The sequence below is a fragment of the Echiichthys vipera genome (genome assembly GCF_963691815.1).
Source record: "Echiichthys vipera genome assembly, chromosome: 3".
NCBI lineage: Eukaryota > Metazoa > Chordata > Actinopteri > Perciformes > Trachinidae > Echiichthys > Echiichthys vipera.
Genome location: NC_139828.1, coordinates 15,452,554 through 15,474,960, shown reverse-complemented (window position 1 = coordinate 15,474,960; position 22,407 = coordinate 15,452,554). Strand labels below are relative to the sequence as shown.

Sequence of the window (22,407 nt, the reverse complement as noted above, 5' to 3'; positions counted from 1 at the left end):
TTGTTGAATTATCTCTTGATTCCTTTGTTTTATTCTAATTTTGCTTGCCAGGATTATAACTAACTTCCAATTGAGGGCAATCACCGTAGTTAACCAGAAATAGGAAACCCTTCAAGTCTAATGAAGAAAGTGTTCTTTTTGGAAAATAACTGATCCAGTTGGTAATAAATCAAACACATCACAATGTTCCAACTTAAAAAAAAGAAATACAGCTACATGGAAGGGGCAAATTTAGACGAACAGTTTGCCAGTGGGTTTTTGTTCTTAGCTTTAACATAAAAGACAGTGGTTCTATGAGTGGGGTTTTAAGTATTGACACACCTGCCTGGGCCACCATGTCCACTGTCCTAGCGACTGTACAGTGTGACAGCCAGGTCACCCTGGTGCTTTCAGAGGCTTCAGATAATCAATGGCCCTGCACAATGACACCAATGGAGGATTACAGGGATTCACCGAGCCTCTGTCGGTCGGCATACTGCATTGATTTTGTCATACTTGTTATTGGCTTATATTTCTGGGCTGTAGAGCACAGCTACCATTTTCTCTCCTTGTCCCCTTCCTTTTCTTTATATATTGTACAGCTCTTCTGTGGTGCACATTTTCAAATGCTAAACACTCTGATATTACTTTATCACAAGCTTTAGCAACCCTTTGCTGCAGGTTGTTGTAGCACTTTTCCAAAGATGCCGATTGGACCTGTATATTTTTATAGTGTGGTTACCATTAACGCTTGTTGGGATTAAAATAGATACCGGTCTGTAGCAATCTTTGGAGATTCTGAAGCGAGATTGCTTCAGAAAAGTGTTGATATTTTGAGTTTTGGTATTTCATAGATAGAAGGGTACACACACACACGCACGCACAGATACCCAGTCAAGGTCTACTAAAATCCCCCAGCATGGCATTCAGCATTTCATACAGTGATATATGAGCAGGAAAAACCTTATCATAACCCATCGCTTGATTCACGGTCTTAAGTCCTTGGGATTATTCAGCCCAGTCACAGACGAGAGAAAATAACTGTATAATTGGCACACAGAAAATCAACATACATGACTCATACGAGTGTGCTCATTAAGATGCAGAGAGAGGTTGCTGGAAGGGCATCCATCATCACAGAGTGCACTGTCACCTGGGTGTGCCTCTCCTACATGATCACACACCTCCCGTACAAATGCTCACATGTATCTTTTTCACCTTGCACGGATCGGTTTCATCCCTCCTCATCTATCTATGAAACGTTCACAGGTTGGCAATATGTATCTCATAAAAATGAACATATGTGCTGTAATGACGCATGGGGCTACTTCCATGAACCTGGAATACACATCTGAACTATCTTATTCAATAGTAATAGACTATTCAGACTTGTTCATTGGATACATATTCTTCATTGTTTGCAGTTTGGGGAGTTTGATACCAGTTACTACCTTGGGGTTGTGTTGCATCAGCCCATACAGAGGTTGTCCATTAGGAACATCTCAAAATGCAATTGAATGTAAAGGTTTGCAGGCTCTTTGCCAAGCTTGTCCACTGGATACAGGCTACAGCTTTGACTGAAAGGCCACCCTTAAAGACTCATTGTCAATAATATAAATAGTCCACATCTCACTCTCAGACATGGCAGGGCAATTTACTGCGAGCTGCAGGAGCGACCCTAAGAGCGTGAGCTTTTTCCATGTATCATAGGTTTTTAATCAGAATCTGTATGAATGACACAAAGTAATTTTGCTTGTATTGTATGTCAGGTGACTGTGCATCTGATTTGGTCTTTTATTATGTGTCAGGCTGTGAGGAGTCAAGCCAAGTTTACACAATACACAATGTCAGATTGAGCCCTGTGCCTTTTTTATTTATATATTATGATTGGTCCCTCCATTTCCTTGCCTCTGTTGATTAATGCAGAAGCAGGAAAACACTCATGGTAATAAAACCAGTGGACCCGAGCAACTGTACAACACTATATGTATTCAGTTCTGTGAGGAACAGTGCTACTTACAGCAAGAACAGCTTTTTTGTTTGTCCACAGTTTATGAGTTCAGCATTACTCTGACAATGGCCAGTACAATTATCACAAGTGAAACATTTTATTTCCATTATGTGCCCAAGGGAATGGAAAGAGTTGTTGATGTTGTTGATTTTTTGTCCAACCACATGCTATATTCAACGCAATGCCATTATTGTAAGTCTGTAAGATATCAATTCATTAATTTAATTTCTTTAAAGACTGTGATACTATAAGCAGAGTAAATATTTGAAGTACAAAAGGGCTGGGCTGCTTTAGAAACCAAAAAGCTGCCTTCGTGACACTGGCAAAGAGATTTGCACCACATTTCAACACATGAAAGGAGCCTCACTTTGAATTCACGGAACCCGCCTGTGCCATTGAGTCTTTGAACTTCCATTAAGCCATTTATCACCATGCAGTGCAATTCATTTATTTTTCTAACACTGGGGATGGATGCCTTCCTCCCTCCCAAACTCCGCCTCTGAGTGTTGAGTTTACGCAATGTGTGCACTGACCAAGATTCCGAAGGCTGTCATTTTCAAGTTTAACAACCCTCCTTCACCATGTCTTATTATGACTTACACCTTTCCCTTCAAATTGTCCTCATGCTCGTGATGACACAGATGGTTTTTTTTGACTGGTATGTGTGACCCACCTCGTCTTATATTTTATTTTCTCCAGTTGCTCCAGCTATCCATGAGATGAAAAGCCATGGAGTTGGTTTGGGACGCACAGCTCTGCTAAGGTGTGAGGCCGCTGCTGTGCCCTCTCCAACATTCGAGTGGTACAAGGGTGAAAAAAGGTAAGCCTAGTTCGTGTGTATGAGTGTTTTAGACGTGGAGGCTCATAAAGCAGCCACGTTTTAAATTGTTTAGCTTTATTTGGTGACATTGTAAACACTTTATCTATTCATTAATTCTGTAACAGATACTCGTGTGGCTGCACTTCACTCATCATAATTACTGACACTGTCGAACCTGTATTTTGCACCTGCGTTTCTAAAGAACTGCATATTAGCAGAGGAAACCATAGAATAGAGGCCTTCCATTAGTTCCTGATAGTGGACACATTGTTCTGTACAAATATTCAAAATACATATAAGGAAATAGGATTAATTAGATTATATTCACAGGAAGTATAAAACATGTCACCTGTTTCCTTTAACACATTGAAAAATCCCACTTAATTGTAAGGGGAGGTTTCTTTATTTTGGTCTTTGTGTCAATGACACATTTCAATCGTGACAACAGACTCAAAATAAAACTACACGTATCAATTTGGAGAAAACTTTTTATGTCCTCTACCCCTCCAAGTGAGTTTATCCAAGGGGGACACTGCATCAGCACACCAATTACTATGGCAAGAGGTAGTGTCCAGCAGCTGTGATGTAGGTGCGTCCAGTACACATGAGGGGTTAGTCCGCCAGCATGAATATGAATGGATACAGTGAGTTTTATACTGTAGGTTAAATTAAGTGTTTGAGATAGTTTGTTTTAGCTCATGTAATGATGAAGTGTATATGTCTTGCCACACAGGATCTAATGACCAATAGCCTAGCATTTTGTTAAAGGATGAAAATAATCTGATGCAATTTAACATACCCTGTACTGGAACCGATGTACAGTAAAAAAATAAAAAAATAAATAAATGAAAAGTATTATTTTGAATGTTTTACCGGGGTTCACTGAGCGTGTTAAGATAGACTGTTCAAAGATTGACTCTGAACTAAAATCGTCCATTCTGACAATTATGAGATCATACTTTTTTGTAGGTGTGTTTTTTCCCAAAAGACAATGCATTTGTTATTTTGCCATTTGTCCTTCCTCTGGGAGGAGTCCACACAAATGTTGCAAGAGTAATTTGTGCCTTGTCCTCACCTTGCATCCAAATAAAATCTTGGATGGCAACTGGCTTAAATCATTTGCGGCACATACATCAATCAGTCTAGATTCAAGTGTCAGTTCTTGAATTTAAAAACCAAATTACCCCCATTACCCATCATTTACCCACTCCTGGTGAGCACAATTTCAATCATCAGCTCACACTGTGCTAATTGTAATTATGGGGTGAATTCAATTTATTCAAATTGCTAAGGAGGCAAGTTGGCATGATTCTAGTCTTTACTTAATTCAAGGACTTGTTCTTTGTGTGACTTCTTACATGGTTGAATGATGATTTCTTCATTCACTCCTCATGATGAAAAGGACATTAGTAGAAGGACTTGTGTAGCATCTGTACAACATTAATACTCAATGTGACTACTCCAATTCCCATTTACTTGGTATGGAAAATGAAGACCACCAGTCCATTTAGCAGTGAGAAAGAGTTTTTGATTATCAAATATTTCTCTTGGTGTGTCACTGACAGATGGGAGCATTGACTAGTTTGATGTCGAAGAGGTGAGACTCCCGCCGAGACAGTCAGTGAATGTTCAGCTAACATTGGAGGATGTCACCGTGGGAGAGGGAACAACAGATTTGCAGATATTTGCTGGACATAAGGTCACACATAGTGTTTCAACTCAGAGTGCCTCTCAGAGCAACGCGAGCCAAGCTAGTTATCATGGGGGGGGCACAGCAAGGCCAAGATAGAAACGTGTGTCCTCTGTGGAGGTTTTTACAGTTTGCAACGCCAAATGTGTAACTGTAGCAGTAACACAAACCTCACCGATGGAACAAACTCAGTTTTAATATCTATGATAATCTCACAATTAGGATGCACAGCATATGGTGTTATAAAGTGCATTTTTAATCTCTACAGGCTGTTTAAGATCATCGCAGCCACCAAAGTAAACAATTAAACATTTGCTGATTTCACAGCGCAGATGCCAGCACAACTGGAATAGGATTTATTGTAATCTCCCTGCACCTGCAACACAACGATGAGCAACATGTCAAGTACCACCCAGCTGGTTCATCTCTAGGTCATTTCTCTACCCTCTCAGTCCTTCAGAGCGTCTCTCCAAGGCAGACGTGACAGACCAAGGGATAGATAGATCTGTTGAAGAGGGTGATGAAGTACTGTACAATCTGAAGATCCAATTAAGCATGACAAGCAATTGTACCGTCCCCGACTCATTTGTGTGTGTGTGTGTGTGTGTGTGTGTGTGTGTGTGTGTGTGTGTGTGTGTGTGTGTGTGTGTGTGTGTGTGTGTGTGTGTGTGTGTGTGTGTGTGTGTGTGCGTGTGTGTGTGCGTGTGTGCGTGTGTGCGTGTGTGCGTGTGTGTGTGCGTGTGTGCGTGCGTGTGTAAGAAATAAAAGCTTCATTTCTTGTGACTGTTTTCAGGATTATCAAGGGTCAAGGCATCGACATCAAGAGCCTCAGCTCCAGATCAGTCCTTACAGTGACCAACATGACAGAGGATCGTTACGGGAACTACACATGTGTCGCCTCCAACAAGCTAGGGACGGCTAATGCCAGTGTGCCTCTCATTCGTAAGTTGTCATTCTATCCGTTTGTGGCTAACTGGAGTGGTGGAGAGTAAAAGGGAAGAGTGTGTTTTGGATGTCAGTGGAGGTTTGTGCCCTCAGAAGTGTTTTCATATTTGCTGCAGCAGTCTTGATATAGGATTAAAGCTAAAGTAAAAACCCAGTGTTGCCAATGGGTGCACACACATTGGTGGTTTCTTGTTTCCTATTATCGATTCTGTCAATGTCGATTGTCTAGTATCGTGGCAGAGTGTGTATGTGTATGTGTGTGTGTGGGTGGGTTTTTGTTTTGTTGTGTGTATGCTTTAAAAGTCTACATCTGCATGTGTACTGGACAAAAACACTACCTGAAAAACACATTTAGTGTTGAGGTAACAGCATCACAATTACAAAGGCAGCTACACAGGTCAGTGGTGCTAAGTTGAATGCCAAGTAGCAGTATGACTCAAATTTTAAAGAGGTCTGAGAGTCAGCCCTTTCATAGTTTTCAAGACGCCATGAGGCATTTAAAAGAGATCCAAAGAGGCCAGACTGCTGGTGCATTAGCGATAGACAGAATTATTGTCAAGGAAGCATTCTGAATAAATTCAGGCTCTGAAAAAAATTATTATTTGCTAAACACCCTGCAAGTAAGAAAACAAAAGTTTAAAAAAAAAAAAGGTGTGTGTGGGGGGGGGGGGGGGTCATAGGGTAAATTGTGGACAGAGGTGAACTGGCTTCATTGATATTTGAGGGGGCTAGTGGCCTAAGCCTCCAAATAAAAGTGACAACTGCTGAAAACACTGTAGTTTTAGACTTGGCACAAGAGCTGTATATAAGAGATAGCATAGCTCACCTGACATAGTCACCCATTGGTTTGTGGTCTGGCATTGGCATTGGCATTTTGGCCATTGTTTGTTTTACTGGACATGACCATATCTGGACGTGGGGTGGATTTTGGGAAGGAAACTGCTGATTAACTAAACGGCTGACATGAGTCCTCCAGCGAACTATTCCCAGTGGGGGAGTGAGGAGCTCCGGTTGTTGGTGTCGTTCGCTGCAGGGACACAGGACCTACAATAATAATACAATAAGTTGCCAGCTAACGCATGTGTTACAATTAACTTTGATGTAATGAAAACACACTGTGAGAGGATCAGAGTGCTAAGAATTTAACACAGACAACACCCAAATTAAGTTCACCCTTATTTTAAAGGTACACTGTGTCATGTTTATATCGCTAAGCCACTAACCTGTCACTAGCATGGCGACCTGTCAATTACAAAGTAGCCACGCCCCAAAGCATACCCTGATTTATCATCTATTTTACTCTAAATGGGACCATAATTTACCAAATTAACATCATGACTTGAAACAAGAAATTGAGACCATAACCTCATTAGGAAAATGTTTACTGAGGTAATAAATCAAGTGAGAAGTAGGCTTATTTGCTCATTGACTTCTATACAAATATACATATCTTTGCAACCAGTGGAGTCGACCCCCTGCTGAAAATTAGAAAGAATGCATGTTTAAGGCGCTTCTGCATTGGCTTCACTTTTCAGCCCCGGAAACTACGTCTATCTCTTTAATACAGTCTGTACTATTATATAATATAGGCAGCCATCTTTATCAGTTACAAGGTCCTGTGACTGGAGCAAGAGGCAGGGTATACACTGGCCAGCATAAGTAATCAGTCTATTATAGGGCTAACTGGTGATTACAACGGCTGTTTGAAGTTCTTGAGTTCTTGATCATTAAAGTATAACAGGCCCATTAAGTCAGGGATGCTGTAAACAAAGAAATTATTAAAAAGATAAGAGCACCTTAAAAATGCCCTAAGGCTTATTCCCATTTTAGGTCTTAACAGCTAAGGTCTGTCAACAGGTCTATTAACAGACAAGTAATACAAGGCTTTTTGGATCCTAGTGCACAGTAAGGGTTGAATCATAATCTTTAAAAAAGGGGGAAATCCTACTTATTTTTAAAATAATCTGTGTGAGTGTGTAGTGCACAGCCGCTCCACTCACTGCATGTTCTCATCTTTGAATCTCTGGGAAATGGCTTTCAACCACTTTCATTTTTGAAAGAACAAGACACTTCATACTTAAAGAATGTTACAATATCAGTCTACACGCATTCACAAACATGTTCAAGGGCTCTTCACTTTTTCTAAGCCTACATTGTTTGTCATCTCACTTATTCTGTTCACCTGCTGTTACTGCCAACCAGCTAAAAGCAATGACAGCAAGGGTTCGGGAAACATATTTTACGTTTTGGAGTGAGTATGGATGAAAAAAAAAGTAATCCATTTAATGAATTCAGTGATGAAATATGAACAAGTGATTTAAATTATTCACCAATTTATGGTGCACCCTCTGATGATAACATTGTCCCTAGCAGGCCAGATACTCTGAATACAAAAAGGTATTTCTGTAGAGTTGGCAATTGTCAAAGGAGCACTCAACTCTCCTGTTTGTGTATGCACAAAGAACATCAAAGGCTTGTCTCAGATCCTCAAATGCATGATCTTAATGTGACACTAGCGAGGCCTCAAAGGCAGAGCGGCAAAGAAACCCCCAGAACAGTCAGAGGAGGCAGCTTCCTGTGCCACCACCCCCAAATTCTCTCTCCTTTATTCCCTCTCTTTATCTCTTTGTCTGTCTTTCTATCATGGCTTTGTCTCTCTGATTCTCTTATCTCACACTCTCTTAGTTTCTCATTCTTTTGTCCCCTCCCTCCTGTCTCTCATTCTTCCTCTCGATCGTCCACTTTCTCGCACACACACACCGTCCCCTCTCTCTCCCTTCCTCTCTCCTGATCTCCACTTATGAGAGAGAGAGGCCAATTCTGCTGTCGCTCTTAATGAGAAATGGCATGCAATCGTCGCAGCGCACTCTCACCGGTACGCAGACGCAAATAACAAAACCCAGGGGTTAGATTTCACCACGGATGACATTGGATTGCTATTTTAGAACTAGTCGATAGCTATTGATGAGCAAGATGGGAAGGGGGAAAGAGGCATGCATATTTGATAGAGCATCATACATCGAGGTGAATTTTAAGTGGGAGCACAATATGGGTGGTTTGCGGTGAAGGAATTGAGTATTTATGTATGTATACTGTAGTTTGTGTCACTGTTTCCAGTACACTGCAACATTTAGTGACTCAACATGAGTTGATAGAGTCAAGTGAGGGTCATTCCCATTCAAAAAGCCTTCTTGTTGTGATATGAGCCACTACGTACAAATATTAAATATAAACCGAAATACTTAGCATCCAGGCCTCAGTTTCATTTGTCTCTTGTCAAGATTCTGAAAGGTCCTTATCCTTCAGCAGTGAAAATCCTTTTAGTTTTAACCTAACAGAGTCACTTTAAATCAGTCCAGGAAAAGACTTGCCATTATCGCTGATGAGATGAACTGTGACTCTGGAAAGCCTTCTCCCAGGGAAAGTAAACACATTTGCCTTCCATACAAAGCAGCCACTGAAAGATGGCTTGTTTGGTTTCTGTTTCAAATAAAACAAGGATAAAAAAATAAAAAAAAACATAATTTGCATCCTGGCTTTGTGCACATATTGACATGGCAGGTTCTGACTAATTTCTGCATTTTTGAAATGAGTTCCATGGCTTTGTGCTGTTGTGCTGGTTTGGATTCAACTCCACCAATTGTGTGTTAGACCAAGTGGGTTTTTGTGCTGTTCAACCATTATTCAGGGATTGTGATCTCTTTCAGCAAAGTACTATTTTAAGATGTGTTTAAGGCAACCTCTTTGTCACAACTTGTGTGTGTGTGTGTGTGTGTGTGTGTGTGTGTGTGTGTGTACACGTGTACGTGTACGTGCGCGCACAAAGCTTTTTTTTACCTGATCGCTTTTTGAATAACACAATACCCAGTATCATTAGTGAATGAACAAATAATTAACTAGAAAAGCACTTGTTACAATTAACTGTACTTCAAAACCATTGTTAAGTATACGGTATATATATTACAACTGAACCAGAGCTTGCCCAGTTCTAGTTCCTGTTGTGATTTATTTTCAGTTAGATTTCATTACAAGACACAGGTTTTACCTCAGTTGTGTCACTGTAACAACAGAAAAGTAATCACAATTAATGAGGTATTAGCTTTCACAGAAAAAAAATAGCATAATAATTTTTTGTCAGTTTATATTAGCAGTTGCAGTAACACTGGAACAAAACCTGCAGTGTGGAACTGGAATTTGTTCTGAAACTAATCAAGATGCCAGTTGCATACAAAAGGAGTGCATTAAGGCAGTAAGCAGCTACAAAAGATTAGACGCAGATTTGTTTGTTGATTTAATTATTAAGTTTATTTGACTGGCACAATGTAGTGCAGTATTATAGTCATTGTCATAAATTAACCAGAGCTATCCCACTAATTGGTTTTTGTGGCCAAATGTTACGGTCAGCATGTCTGTTATTATTTACAATATGGGTTTTTTTATTCAAAAATGTCCACAAGTTTATGTTCCATTAGAGCTGACTTCGCAAATGTTTTGTGGGAAATTACTCTAGCAGGCTCAGCAGTGTAAGCATTCCAGTTGGATTTGCTTGTAAAAACCGAAGAGTGAGTACAGTTAGACATGAACATCTGTGTAAACTACATAAATATGACAAACATGCAGGGGTGTCATCTCCACATACAGTTACCTTATTTTTAATTTTAAAAAAATGTACCCCAAAAATCCAAACATATTACACACATATTGCTGACAATTGGAGAAAAGTACACTTTTCTGCAAACAAAGACTGTAGGCACCACATTTGCAAGTAATTGCAAATTTCTGTAATAGGCTAAATAATGTATGCTTTATGGGAGAGTAACAACTTTAATGTATACACAAACACAACACATCAACAAAAACGAGTTTTCATTCAAATGTGTATCTTTGTATATGCAAATGATGTTCATATTTATTGGCATACAAAGCGGATTCATTTTAATGTCAGGGGTGAACAGGTAAACTTCGAGCTGTCCACTTGTGATCAGATCACTTAGGACACATGTTAATTCCAAGTCTAACGTTGTTGTTTTTATTTTTCCCATAAACGATAGTACTGTAGAGCTTGCCCCAGTCTGTGTTCCTCATGTACAGTTTATTACCATTACATTCAAGGTTGTTTAACACAACTTACCGCTGCTCTGAGGGTATCTCTAGAATCCTCAAAGCCTCTTCAAACTATCTGGATGAAAGATTTGTCATTCAAGGCGCAATAACCATGATGAGGTTAAAACCTAGAACATGGCTGGACAGTGTGAATATTAAAGATAAAGTGTGTAAGATTTACATCTAGTTAAATGTCTGTTGTCTGTGAGTAAAAACAATTGTGATTGTTCATATGACCCACTCATGAAAGCGCTTCTATTTGCCTCTTTTCTGAATACTCCAATCTGTGTGTCTGTGGCGACATTCCCTCCCTAAATGAAAATGCTAGCCAGCCGCTAATTAGTTTTTTAGGGTTTGTTTTTTTTACCGATAGCTATAAATTAGTTAAATTGAAATGCTTCATTCACACACTTTTGTCACAAGATAAGGAAGCGGAATGCTAATGCCATATCTGTAAATGCACTTTGCGACATACAACCAATCACAATGTGTTGTGTCATCTGTAAACGCAGTAGTTGGACCCTGAGCCAATCTGGCAAGTCAAACACATCTGGTACCTACACGGGTCCAGCGGAAAATATGTTGTTGCTTTTCCTAATCCAAACAAAGATGATAGCCAGAAATATCATATCTCCTTGCTCAATTTGGATGTTTTATAATTGAACGTAAAAATATGTTCCGAATTTCCTTTGTGTTATTGAGGAACACTCCCCGAGAGAGCTTAGAGACAATTTGTCTCTGACATAACCTTCCTGATTGGAGTAAGTGAGTCCAGGTGTGCTCAGGTCCACTCAGACAGAGACTAATTACTTCTGTTCAGTTCCAGTCAGTTTAGAACAAACAGACCTGGCATTCAAGTGTCTCCAGTCCTGCTTCCTTAATGTGTTAGTGATGAGTTTCTTTCTGGACAGTATATTTTTTTGAATTATGTTGTGACCATACATTTGATTACATTTCTAACTCTTTTATGGATAGTTTGATTAATTGATAGCATATACTGTAGCTCTATGCAATTCTTTCTTAGAAAACCATGAGTTGAATGGAGGCAACTGTACTGCGTTTCCCCATCAAGAACTCTTTTTTTTTAGGGTCTAAAGTGGGAAACAATGCCCACACCAGCACAGACTTACTACTTTAATATAGGGCTGCAGCTATGAAAACTTTTTGTAATCGAGTATTACGACGTACGTATTATAACGATTATTCCATCGATTCAGGTAATCGAGTAATCAGATACAAAAATCTCTATAATTTTGCGTAAAGATGTATTATAATTTGCATTATTTTGCAAAAAAATATATTATGTCTGGGGTAGGCCTATTTGGTGTGGTAACCTAACAGGTGTGTGTGTGTGTGTGTGTGTGTGTGTGTGTGTGTGTGTGTGTGTGTGTGTGTGTGTGTGTGTGTGTGTGTGTGTGTGTGTGTGTGTGTGTGTGTGTGTGTGTGTGTGTGTGTGTGTGTGTGTGTGTGTGTGTTGTTTTCCGGATGTTGTGGTGTGCATCGGCAAAAGCAGTCCTTGTGGAACAGTGATCACTGTGCCGAACAGGCGTTAGTCCATATCAAATAAAATGAAGAAATGGTCAATCGTAGTATTGAACAACCAGATCCAATTTGTATCAAAAACATCCTCTTTTTCATTGAACTGAACACTCATCTCTGTAACTTACATGTAATGGGGATACTTGAGGCACAAACTGGGGCTACGGCTGAGGAATCCATAGCTCATGGATTCTGAAGTTCCCGTAGACTATCAGGTCAAAGATACACTGTATATAACAGTTATTCGTTAATCATAGTTTCTGGAGTATTCTAGCTTAATAGGAGAATAAAGTGAAAACTATTATTTTTTAATGTACCAAAACATCTGCAGGATCTGTTTCTGACAGTCTCTTCCTGTGTGTACACATATATACTACATCACACACTGGCAGACACATTTATGATTTTAGCTTGGGTATAACAATCACCAAACTGGCAATCCCTATTTGAACTTCCCATTTCATGTGCTGGATGGAAGTGAACTTCGATGAAAAGACTGAGGCTGTTCACTTCAATTTTCTGAGGAGTCCTCCAGCTTAATTGGTCAAGCTCTTATCCCCCAGCCCACCTCGGCTTAGCCCTGGAGGAGATTCTCTCCGCCTATACCTCTGCCTTCATTTCCTCCATTCTCCTCTCCCCTCCTCCCCTTCCCAAGCAGTAATCGGAAGAGACTGATGGGGGAGAAAAAGAGTTACTCTCTCTCTCTCTCTCTCTCTCTCTTTTTCTCCCTCTCTCACTGCTCAGCCTCCCTGAGGCAGGAGAGACACTGCTGGCTAGTTGGTTAATGAACGTTGTGTTCGTTTGTCACGCTTATCAATCACCGCATGTGTAGGTGTCATTTCAACATGTCTGCTCATCTGCCATTGTTGTTGATGAGGTTGTTTGTTCCCTCGCCATGTGATTGTACCTGCATGGGTGCAGGAAAATAGGAGCTAAAGGGTAAAACTTGAAATGTGATTGTGTGATTACAGCTTTAATGCAGTGAAATAATACTGAAGACATGTGGGGATTGGGAGGCACATTTCAGCAAGTTATTGTAAAATGACTACCTTTCCTATTTATTTGTATACATTGGTCAAAAAACAGCTTGATCCTAGCAATATTAATTGTTTTTTTCTGATTGCTTTTCAGTGTTAAAATGTTTAAGTTTTTTGTTTTTTTGATTTTCAAAAAGTCACAAAATGTGCTGAAAAAATGTAATATGTGCAGTAGCTGTGTCCTTTATTTTCCCCAAAAGCACCCGGACACTGTTGCGCCATTTACTTCATTTGAATGCCTGAATTTCCATATTTAGGCAATCAGAAAATCCATTAACATATTCCTGTCTCACTGAAATGAGGAAATGTTTGGTGCTTTAGCATAGTGTTCACTCTGCAGCCCAGCGGGCAATGGACTTTATACCCACCCACCCTTACCGACTCCTATAGAAGGCCTGATGCACTGCTAGGAATGCTCATCCCTGGATGACTGAGCCTAGTTGATGCTCACAGGATGATACACTCTCTGGACAGCATTAAAAAGGACATTGGATGAATAAGTAATTTGCTGGCTCACAAATTAACACAATCTTCAACACCGACTGTTCTATCATCATGGAGGAATCAGTTAGGAAAATGTGAAATAGAATAGAGTTTACACAGGAAATGTGACCCTGCATGAAGAATAACTTGATAATGCACTCAAGTGGAGCAGTGAACATGAAATGGGAGTTTCTTCTTCCTACATATTCCTTTAAGGAGTATTAAGTAAGATTTGTACTTCACCATAGCACAAAAAATGCCATATTCTGTGTGTGAGTGTTTGATAGGATTAGGATCAATATTATTGACTCAGCATGTAATTTATGAGGTGCTGGATTTTGTCACTCACTAATACTCTACAAATATCTTTAGCTTTAGCATGCTTCTTTTGGATCTTTGGGTGTATTAGCTTGCTACCTTGTCTACTACAGTGAAACTGTAACTCCAAACGCATCTCATTTTAAGGACTCACATACTGTACAGTAGCTGTCTGAGTCATAATATTGCAGCTTTAGCATTAACTCCTCATTATGCTTGTGATGAGCTAAACTGAGCGGGACCCCACACGAACACTGAATCCTACAAATCATGTCTTATAAATCTCTCGCATTATTCCGTCTACAGAGAACAAAAGAATAGCAATCCATGAAATGAAATAGCTATGAAAACTAATGTGTTTTATCTTGCAAGTGAGCAGGCTGTGCAAGGTCGACTGCCATATACAGTACAGTGCATGAAATGATGTGTTGCTCTGCTGAATGAGAGAAAGAGCCAAAGTCAGTGTGGTGCTATGAGGGAGAGATTGCATGTCAAAAGATGTGTTCCACAGTAACGGAAGAGTGTCTGAGAGCTCATGAAATGATTCACTGGTGACTTCATGCTCAAGTATTAATCAGATAGCAGCCGCCTGCCTGCTTGAAGAAAGAACTAAAAAGAAACTGTTTTCACATATAGGCTCCCCCAGGAGTACTTAAAGTGGAAACATTTGTTGAAGAAAAGATGAATTTCCCCACCAATATATAGAGGGAAAAGGCATATCATTTCATGTATGACTACTCATTCCTACAGAATTTCCCCATCAAAAAGAATGATGAAATCAAATGAAAGCTAATGATTTATTGTTGTTGGCATGAAAGTGGGCTTTTATACAGCAACACAGCCATTACCTAGTTGTTAGAGCGCCTCTGGAAAGCGACACAGAGACCACAGATTGAGAGCCTGGTGGGAATGACAGTGCACCATTTTGCCCCACAATTGTAATGGCCATATTGAGTTTCCATGTTAATTACTTAAAATTGAGAGTAAGCTTCTGCACTGTTGCGTGGCTTAGGTAAAGCAGCTCACTGTAACAACATTAAGCAGTATTCTAGTAGTAAGTAGCATTCTTTTTTTTGTGTAAGGTGAGTTGCAATCATGGCTGCCATGGTTTCCATTGTGACAGAAAAGCTCCTCCTCAAGCATGACACCTTCCAAAAGAAGGTTACCATTGATAGGAGTATAAATAGTTTTTTAGGTGCAAGTGTAAGTCGCACTATTTGCGTGTGACAAATGCAAAGCTCCATCAGTTTGAGTTGAGCTCTCACGGTAAAGAATAACTTTGCTTTGCCACACATCCCAGATTCTGCTCCCTGAATGAGTCACTGCATAAAGCTTATCTCGAATTAAGTGCTTGTTTACCAAATAGAAAGCAATGCTATTTATTTATCCGTCTCAAACTTCAGATCAAATGTTTACATTACAGTGATATCTTTATACCAAAGCAACATTAAATAATTGATGCTGCCCAGCAGAGTGTGTGTTTAGCTTAAGCTGTGGAAAGTCAGAAATCAAAGGAATTGACAAAGTATTTATTGAGTCCTTGGTATTAATATCATCATCAACATGTGACATCAATATGTGTCAGAAAAAATCATATTCCTTATGCCTGTGCAACTCTCATTAGTTGATTAGTTGTTTTACAAAATTCATTTCTTAACTATATGCGTTTGGTTCCTTGTATGCTCTGCAGACACATATTTACCATAAATGTGACTAAGCATAAGATCGACTTGGTATGAGATTTTACTAGTACACTTCAAAAGTAAAGAAGATGTGTTTGCTGTTGTCCTTTTGTAGACGTACTCGGCTCTAATAGTTTGACACACTGGACTGAACGTTTCTGAATGTGGCATTATTCCATCTCCTATATGCCACCAGTGACTCAGTCTGAAATCAGTTCATAAAGTAATCAGATTGAGAATCTTGAGTTCCGTCCACAGAGGGATCAAAGGCAGACTGGATGTTCCCTTTTTTCTATTTTTCTTTTTTGCTCATTCTTTGGTAGATTTGTGCAACATAAAAGGGAGGACATAAAACGGAGAAACAGCCAGTTGTTTAGCATACCATAAGAGTGATGAAAGTTTTTGGAGTCACCGTAGCTCCCCAGGTTCCACTCATTTGGTGTCTTTGCAGTAACCCATGCAAATACAAGGCAACTGTTGAGATAAAAGGTGTTGTTTATGAACATATGGAGGTTCCATCTTGCCACAGAGACACCGGTCTGTAATGCCTGGAGAGGATTTTTCTCCATTCCCTGTCCTTTTGTCCTGGCATGCATTTTTATTTTTATTTTACGTCTCCATTCTGTTAATAATACATGAATGTCCTCTTTCCCTCCCCCTCCCCCCTCCCCCCCTCTCCTCCCCTGTAGCAAGTATTGAACCCACCACCACTAGTGCTGTCTCAAGCCCAGGTCAGTATATGTCACCATGCTGTACACCAAATCAGCAAAGAGGTCCGCTGCCTCATACTAACCTGAGCCAAAATCCTCTCCTCCATCTTGATTTATTTCAATTGGCTGGCTGGAATGCCTGCTGGGTGTACAGCTTCATTGTATGTCCTTTATTTGTTTGATTTGCATTCCTTGTTTGTTTTGGGTTTTATTCTGGGTTGGCTTCTACAGCCTGTCTACATATACTTCCCGCAGCCTGTGTCATCACAAAACCCTGCCCCCCTTCCTTTCATTAAATGCCACCTCCGCCACCACCACCCACACGTGGAGCAAACAGTAGCATCATCAAAGTGGCTGTTCCATAGGCCTTCGGGTTTGATGCTTCTCATAATGCTGATGGCTTCTTCTTCTCCTTCTCTTCCTGGCTTTCTCACCACAAACACCACCACCCTCCCGCTCCTCAGTGCTACCTTAATGCAGTGTACATCAAAGGCAGGAAGCTGTTGGTGGCTAAGGCCCTTGGTTTGTTGTTTGCAAGATGAAATATCTGCTGTCTTTGTACTTTTATTACTTTGTTTCTCTATCATAGCTAGGATGCCATTCATGAAAATTGGGCACTTCTGGAAAAGTTTTTGATTTTTGGCAGGGTGATAGTTATAGGCCTATGGTTTCAAAAATCCCTGGATACAAATTGGGGTTTCCCCCTAGTGGAAGTTATCCAAAGTAATCCAAAACAGCCCCCGCGAAAAAGAGAAAAGGCTATATCTCAGCTAGATTTAAATTGTTGTAGAATGTCCTTTTTTCTACTTTGTTTGATACAAGGGATCCAAATCTGATACATTCTTCTTATTTTAAGTCCATTTTTATGTTAACTCTGTTATAGTCATATTTAGCTAAAATGACCTGTTAATATCTCTGTAAAAGTCACATTAAAATATTACTCAGGGCCCTAGACTCATATTTTTACCTCCAATGTACGCTATAGTGTCAAAACTCACATGTGGTGACCCAAAGGACCATTGTTGAAGCTTTAAATAAACACAACTTCAAAACTAAACCACAGTAAAAAGTTATATTTGGCTTTTCACCATGTTAAGGTCCAGTATTAAATTTTATTGAAATAACACAAAAAACAATACATACTTAAACATCAATATTTATTCAAAGATTTCTGTTGTGACTGAAGCCCCCACCCTTTGCTCTGTGTCTTCCTTTGACCATCTTCCTTTCTCTAGTCCCATTACCTCCCTTATTGGGTCCTAAGGTTGAAATAATTTCACTCCCTTACACTTACACAATGTGGTACAGCGAAGTCCAGCTCGGTGGCACTTACAGTTGCCCTTACAGTTGCCCAACCACACAGCCACAGTGAGCATCCCTTGCTGACATCTTCCAGGTCTGTCCAATATGGCACCCAGACTTTGGTTCTGTCATTCCAGTCTCAACCCCACTCACTGTGGTCTGGAATCTCTGGAGTTTTGGAGAGGGACTTCTTCCAGACAAAAGCTGCAGTGTGCAGGGCACGCTTCCCGTGCTGGAATAAGGCATGCTGGTTCGGGGGGGTTGAATTCAGGGACTTGAGGCCATGAGTGAAAAGAAGCTTCCAGGCTTCATTGACAGACTCGACACCGCAGTTCTTACTATACATGAGTGCAGCCCAGCGTTCAAGAAGATGTGCACTGATTCCAGTGTGAGGCTGGTTGGGTCTTGGGTGATTGCAATGAGGGTGTCGGTAACACGCATTCCATGCAGGTTTTTTTGCCAATTCCATACATTGCTGATACAACATTAGATCCTTTGAATGCATGGAAGAGGGAAAGTGCTTGACCTCAAAGCAATTTCAGTGCTTGACATTTTTGATGTGGTGGATTGGAATATCTTTATATGCCTTCCTTGATCCAAGTCCTATCCACAGCTTTGAGAGGCCTAACTCCTGGAACAGATTGATGGCCAGCACAACAACATCACTATCTACTGTCCTTACGTAAGCCTTAGTGTGACCCTCTTCGGCAGAATGACATAGATTTACATCATTCAGGTGACTGCTTCCTCTTGCTGACATGGTGACAATGCTTCTAGGTCAGTAGGTTTGTTGCTCAGGATCAAGTTAGCCTTTGTTGTGAGGGGGTGGTACTTTAAACCAGCTGTGGTCTTCTGAAGTTCATCACTGATGTACTGAAACAGCTCATCTTTATTTTGACTGTCCTTGAGGAACTTCTGCCATTGAGCTCCCTTTGGCAGAGGTATCTTATCGTGTTCTGTACCCTGCTGTCCCACCACACTTAACATGAGTCTGGGACTTCAGACTTGCCTCTATATACTTGCCCCAGACTGCATCCACTCATGTCATCATACAAATGAACAGAAGATTTTAAATAAAGACTAGCAGATTGAAAAGGGTTATGGCAGAAGCAGAGCTTAAAGGTGCCAAACATTTGTTCACTTTATCTAAGACAGACAGAAAATATGATATACAGACCTGGCATTCCTGGCAAGTACCAAAGAATATCCGACTTGATTCCTGACCGCAGCTTGCCTTGATTGGACAAAGATGGAGGCTCACGCTGGTTCTCATCAGGTCAACCAGGACAGGCGCTCTCGTCGTATGCCACCATGGGCTTAGCGGAGGTGATGGTCTTGTGCCCAGAAGCAAATTCGTCCATTCATTCCCATACATGCGGTGAAGAGGAGATCACCTTTGAAATTTTTGGGGGGATACCAATCAAAAGGCTCATAATTACCTTGAGACCCTCTACTAAAAAATTGTATGTGGGCATAGTTTTAGACCCTACCAAAATCGAGTTATGGGCAGGGGAAGGATGGTGCACAGCTAAAAAAGCCGTAGTAGTATGTAATGTAGAACACATTCAGCAGCTTAGAGCCCGTCTCCGTAGAGCCTAGTGCAAGGCTCCGGCAGAGACACAACTCTTCTGCTCAAACTTTCTGTACATTGGGTCCGATGTCTTTTTTATTGGTTTTAGTTGTATTTCATGTTGTTTTGTGCTTGGTGCTCGGGCATGTACTCGGAAAACACGAAGATTTCTACATCCGGTAAGTCCTCCCGTGTTCACAACAACCAAAAATGGCGGCGTGCTTAAGGGAGCCTGCGCCACTGATTTTTTTCGGCCACTGTACATTCTTTTTTTTATGTACACGATTCTCATGATAGAAGAAGTCCTCAATCTCTAGATCAGGACGCGCTTGTATGGAAGAGCTTGGTGACAAGAGCTGTACTTGCCTTGGCAGACCCTAACTTGCTGGCACCCTTCTTCAGATCCACGGTAGGCCTGTTGGCCCTTGGAATGACATCAGATACGGGCTTGGTGGCTTTTTCTATTCAGTCCCTTACAAACTCCGTGAACATGGCTTTTACGATCTAAGGAGCTTCCCTCAGGGAATTAAAGATCTTATGGTCAATGACCGCAGAGTGATGAGCTTCCTTCAGGAATACTGGCATCCAGCGGAGATAATTTGTATGCCCAAAGGCAAATAACCACAGGCACAAATCTTCGAGGGCATTCAGGACTCACCTTCACCTTATGTAACTTGATTTCAGAAATAGACAGTTTCTGGTAAAGGCTTTTGCAAAACAATATTTTTCAGACTAGAATGATAGTAACATGTTCTATGTTATTCCTTGAGGGTGAACGTATGGGTTTAGAGGCCTGATTGATCTTTCTATCTCATTTCATTTCAGAGATATGGACCGTTTTTTCAAGCAAAAAGTGACCATGACAATACATTTGACATGGAAATGACCTTAGAATTGGAAGATAATATCAAAATTAATCTAAAATAGATTCCTTGTTTCAAATCAAGTAGAACAAGTGTCATTATACAATTTAACAACAACAATTTAAGACTCAAGGAAGCTGAGACATAGCCTTTTCTCTTTTATGCGAGCACCATTATGTTTTTTATTGATACCAGCCACTAGGGGGCCACCCCAACTTGTATCCATGGATTTTTGAAACCTTACGCCCATACCTAACACCCTGCCAAATATCAAAAACTTTTCCAAAAGTGCCCAATCTTCATAATTCTTCACGTATTCCTTCCCAGCTATTAATCTTCCTATATCCTCTTTCTAGAACAATCAGTTGGCACTCTGCCACACTCTTTAACCTGATCTCCTAGTGCTGTTGTCTGTGGGACACTGTCAATGTCGCCCTTGTTCCCCCCAGCTTCACTCTGTCCTGCCACTTACCCATTCCAGCCCGGTAAATCCCCTCCCCATGTTCGTCTTTTCTCCCTCTCTAATAGTTTTAAGCAAGTCACAGAATTTAATCTCTCATACTGGTTACATTATTTTTGCTTAATACTGTTCACGCGCATAGAAACATACAGACATGTATTCACAGTTAAAAGCTGTCACTGGCACACACACACACACACACACTCTCTAGAAACTGAAATGAAACCAGGCGGAAATATTCAAACATGGTCAGATGGACCTGCACTTAGAGCGCACTCGTAATTGCGGATTCGGGACTTTTCATCTAACTCTGAGGATAGAAGCCTTTGTTTTCCTCTTGCTTTTTATGGAGACACAGCCCGGGATTAGCACGTTTGCCTGCTTTCTCTACCTGTCTGTCTGAGCCAAATATCATTATCCATGGAGATTCTTTCAGATAACAAGTTAAAATAAGCTCAGCAGCAATGAGCAGTCCTGGCAAGGCCCTGAACTCTCATTTGATGTAACGCTTGCAGAACAAATGACAATTTCATGGTCCAAAGAAACACCACTGGTTTCAATCGTTGAGATAAACTCACTCAGCGACCCACTGTCCTTGTTTTGTTCCAAGTTGTATTTGAAGTTAATTGTTTGATGCCGCCCTCACTAAGTGGCTTGGCAAAGGGAATTATTGTAGATCCCGACAAAATGGCTCTTTGTCCCAAACGTTATTTAATCAAGCTTAATAATTAATTCTAACAGTATATTTATCTGCTTTTATTTCCCTGTTGAATGCATTTGGGAAGATGTGCTTCCAAATAAGGAATGAAATTCAAAGCAGGAGATCTGTGAAGTGGAAAAATTGTTCATCCCTCACTGCACTAGGAGTGCATGTTTCAGCCCATTGATCAAGGGCAAATGACAAAAAAAAAAAATCAAATTACATAAAGGAAACGATCTTAATAGGCAACATCAGTCATTGTGCTTTTATATCTAACTTGTTGTTCCAGTACTACTGTAATAAAAAATAAATTCAGGTGCGCCAAAAAGGTTAATGTGTAGGTTAATTGGATTCTATTTGTATGCTAGATATTAGATTTATTTATTTTTTGGACTTCCCTGGATGTCATACAAGGAGAAGAAGAAGACAGTTGGTGATATAAGCTCCTCAGTGTCCAAGACAAAACCGTCCTTCCGAGGTTGGTCACTGCACTGTCCCTGGCTAGTGTTTTGGGGAGGTGGCATCAAAGCTGGTGATGCCTGTAAACTGGCGAGGACTTCAAGCTCTGTGATGAGGCTGGAACTGCACAGTCTGGAGGCAGAGAGGAGGATGATGGACACCGTCCTCAATAACCCCTCCCACACGCGCGATGATGAACTGTGGCAGATGGACAGCACATTCAGCCACCACTTCATCCAACCAAAGGGCAAGACGCTATGTTCACTTGTGCCCACTGCCGTCACAGCAAGTGTGACCACAGCCTAAGCCAGCTGTGACCCCCCCACACCCACACCCACACCTATCCCACTCAGCCTGACCTGTCACACTCACAGGTCACATCTATAAAGCTGCCCACACACGATCAGCAGTAAAAAAAAAAAAAAAACGCTCTGCACTGGCTGTGGCATTGTTTACGGATGGGAACCAACTGCTCTGTTGGGGACTAATATTTGCATAATAACCTTCACACGTTCAACTGGTTCCAATGGTCTAGGATATTATACATTATTTAACTTTTAAATTCAAATTCCTTTTTGCATAGTTTTTCTGCACCCATAGAGTCTGTATTTTTGACCTCAGACACTTGAATTTCCCACTTGACACAATAAAATCTTCTCCTTTCTTAACCATCTCATCTCATAAATGTCACATGTTCACACTTGTCAGGGAACCACGGACAGAAATAGAAACCATC

At 40.6% G+C, this 22,407-nt stretch overlaps 1 protein-coding gene across 2 annotated transcripts in view; it reads left to right on the top strand.

Annotated features, from left to right (window-relative positions):
• negr1 (neuronal growth regulator 1) overlaps positions 1 to 22,407 on the top strand; it is a 144,483-nt gene that overhangs the window by 97,218 nt on the left and 24,858 nt on the right. Inside the window, exons 5-7 of one of the 2 annotated variants that reach the window (XM_083911592.1) lie at positions 2,690 to 2,810; positions 5,294 to 5,442; positions 16,297 to 16,338. In XM_083911592.1, the coding sequence (XP_083767718.1) occupies positions 2,690 to 2,810; positions 5,294 to 5,442; positions 16,297 to 16,338 (312 nt within the window). The remainder of the gene's footprint in view (positions 1 to 2,689; positions 2,811 to 5,293; positions 5,443 to 16,296; positions 16,339 to 22,407) is intronic. The other variant, XM_083911593.1, reaches the window with a different exon arrangement.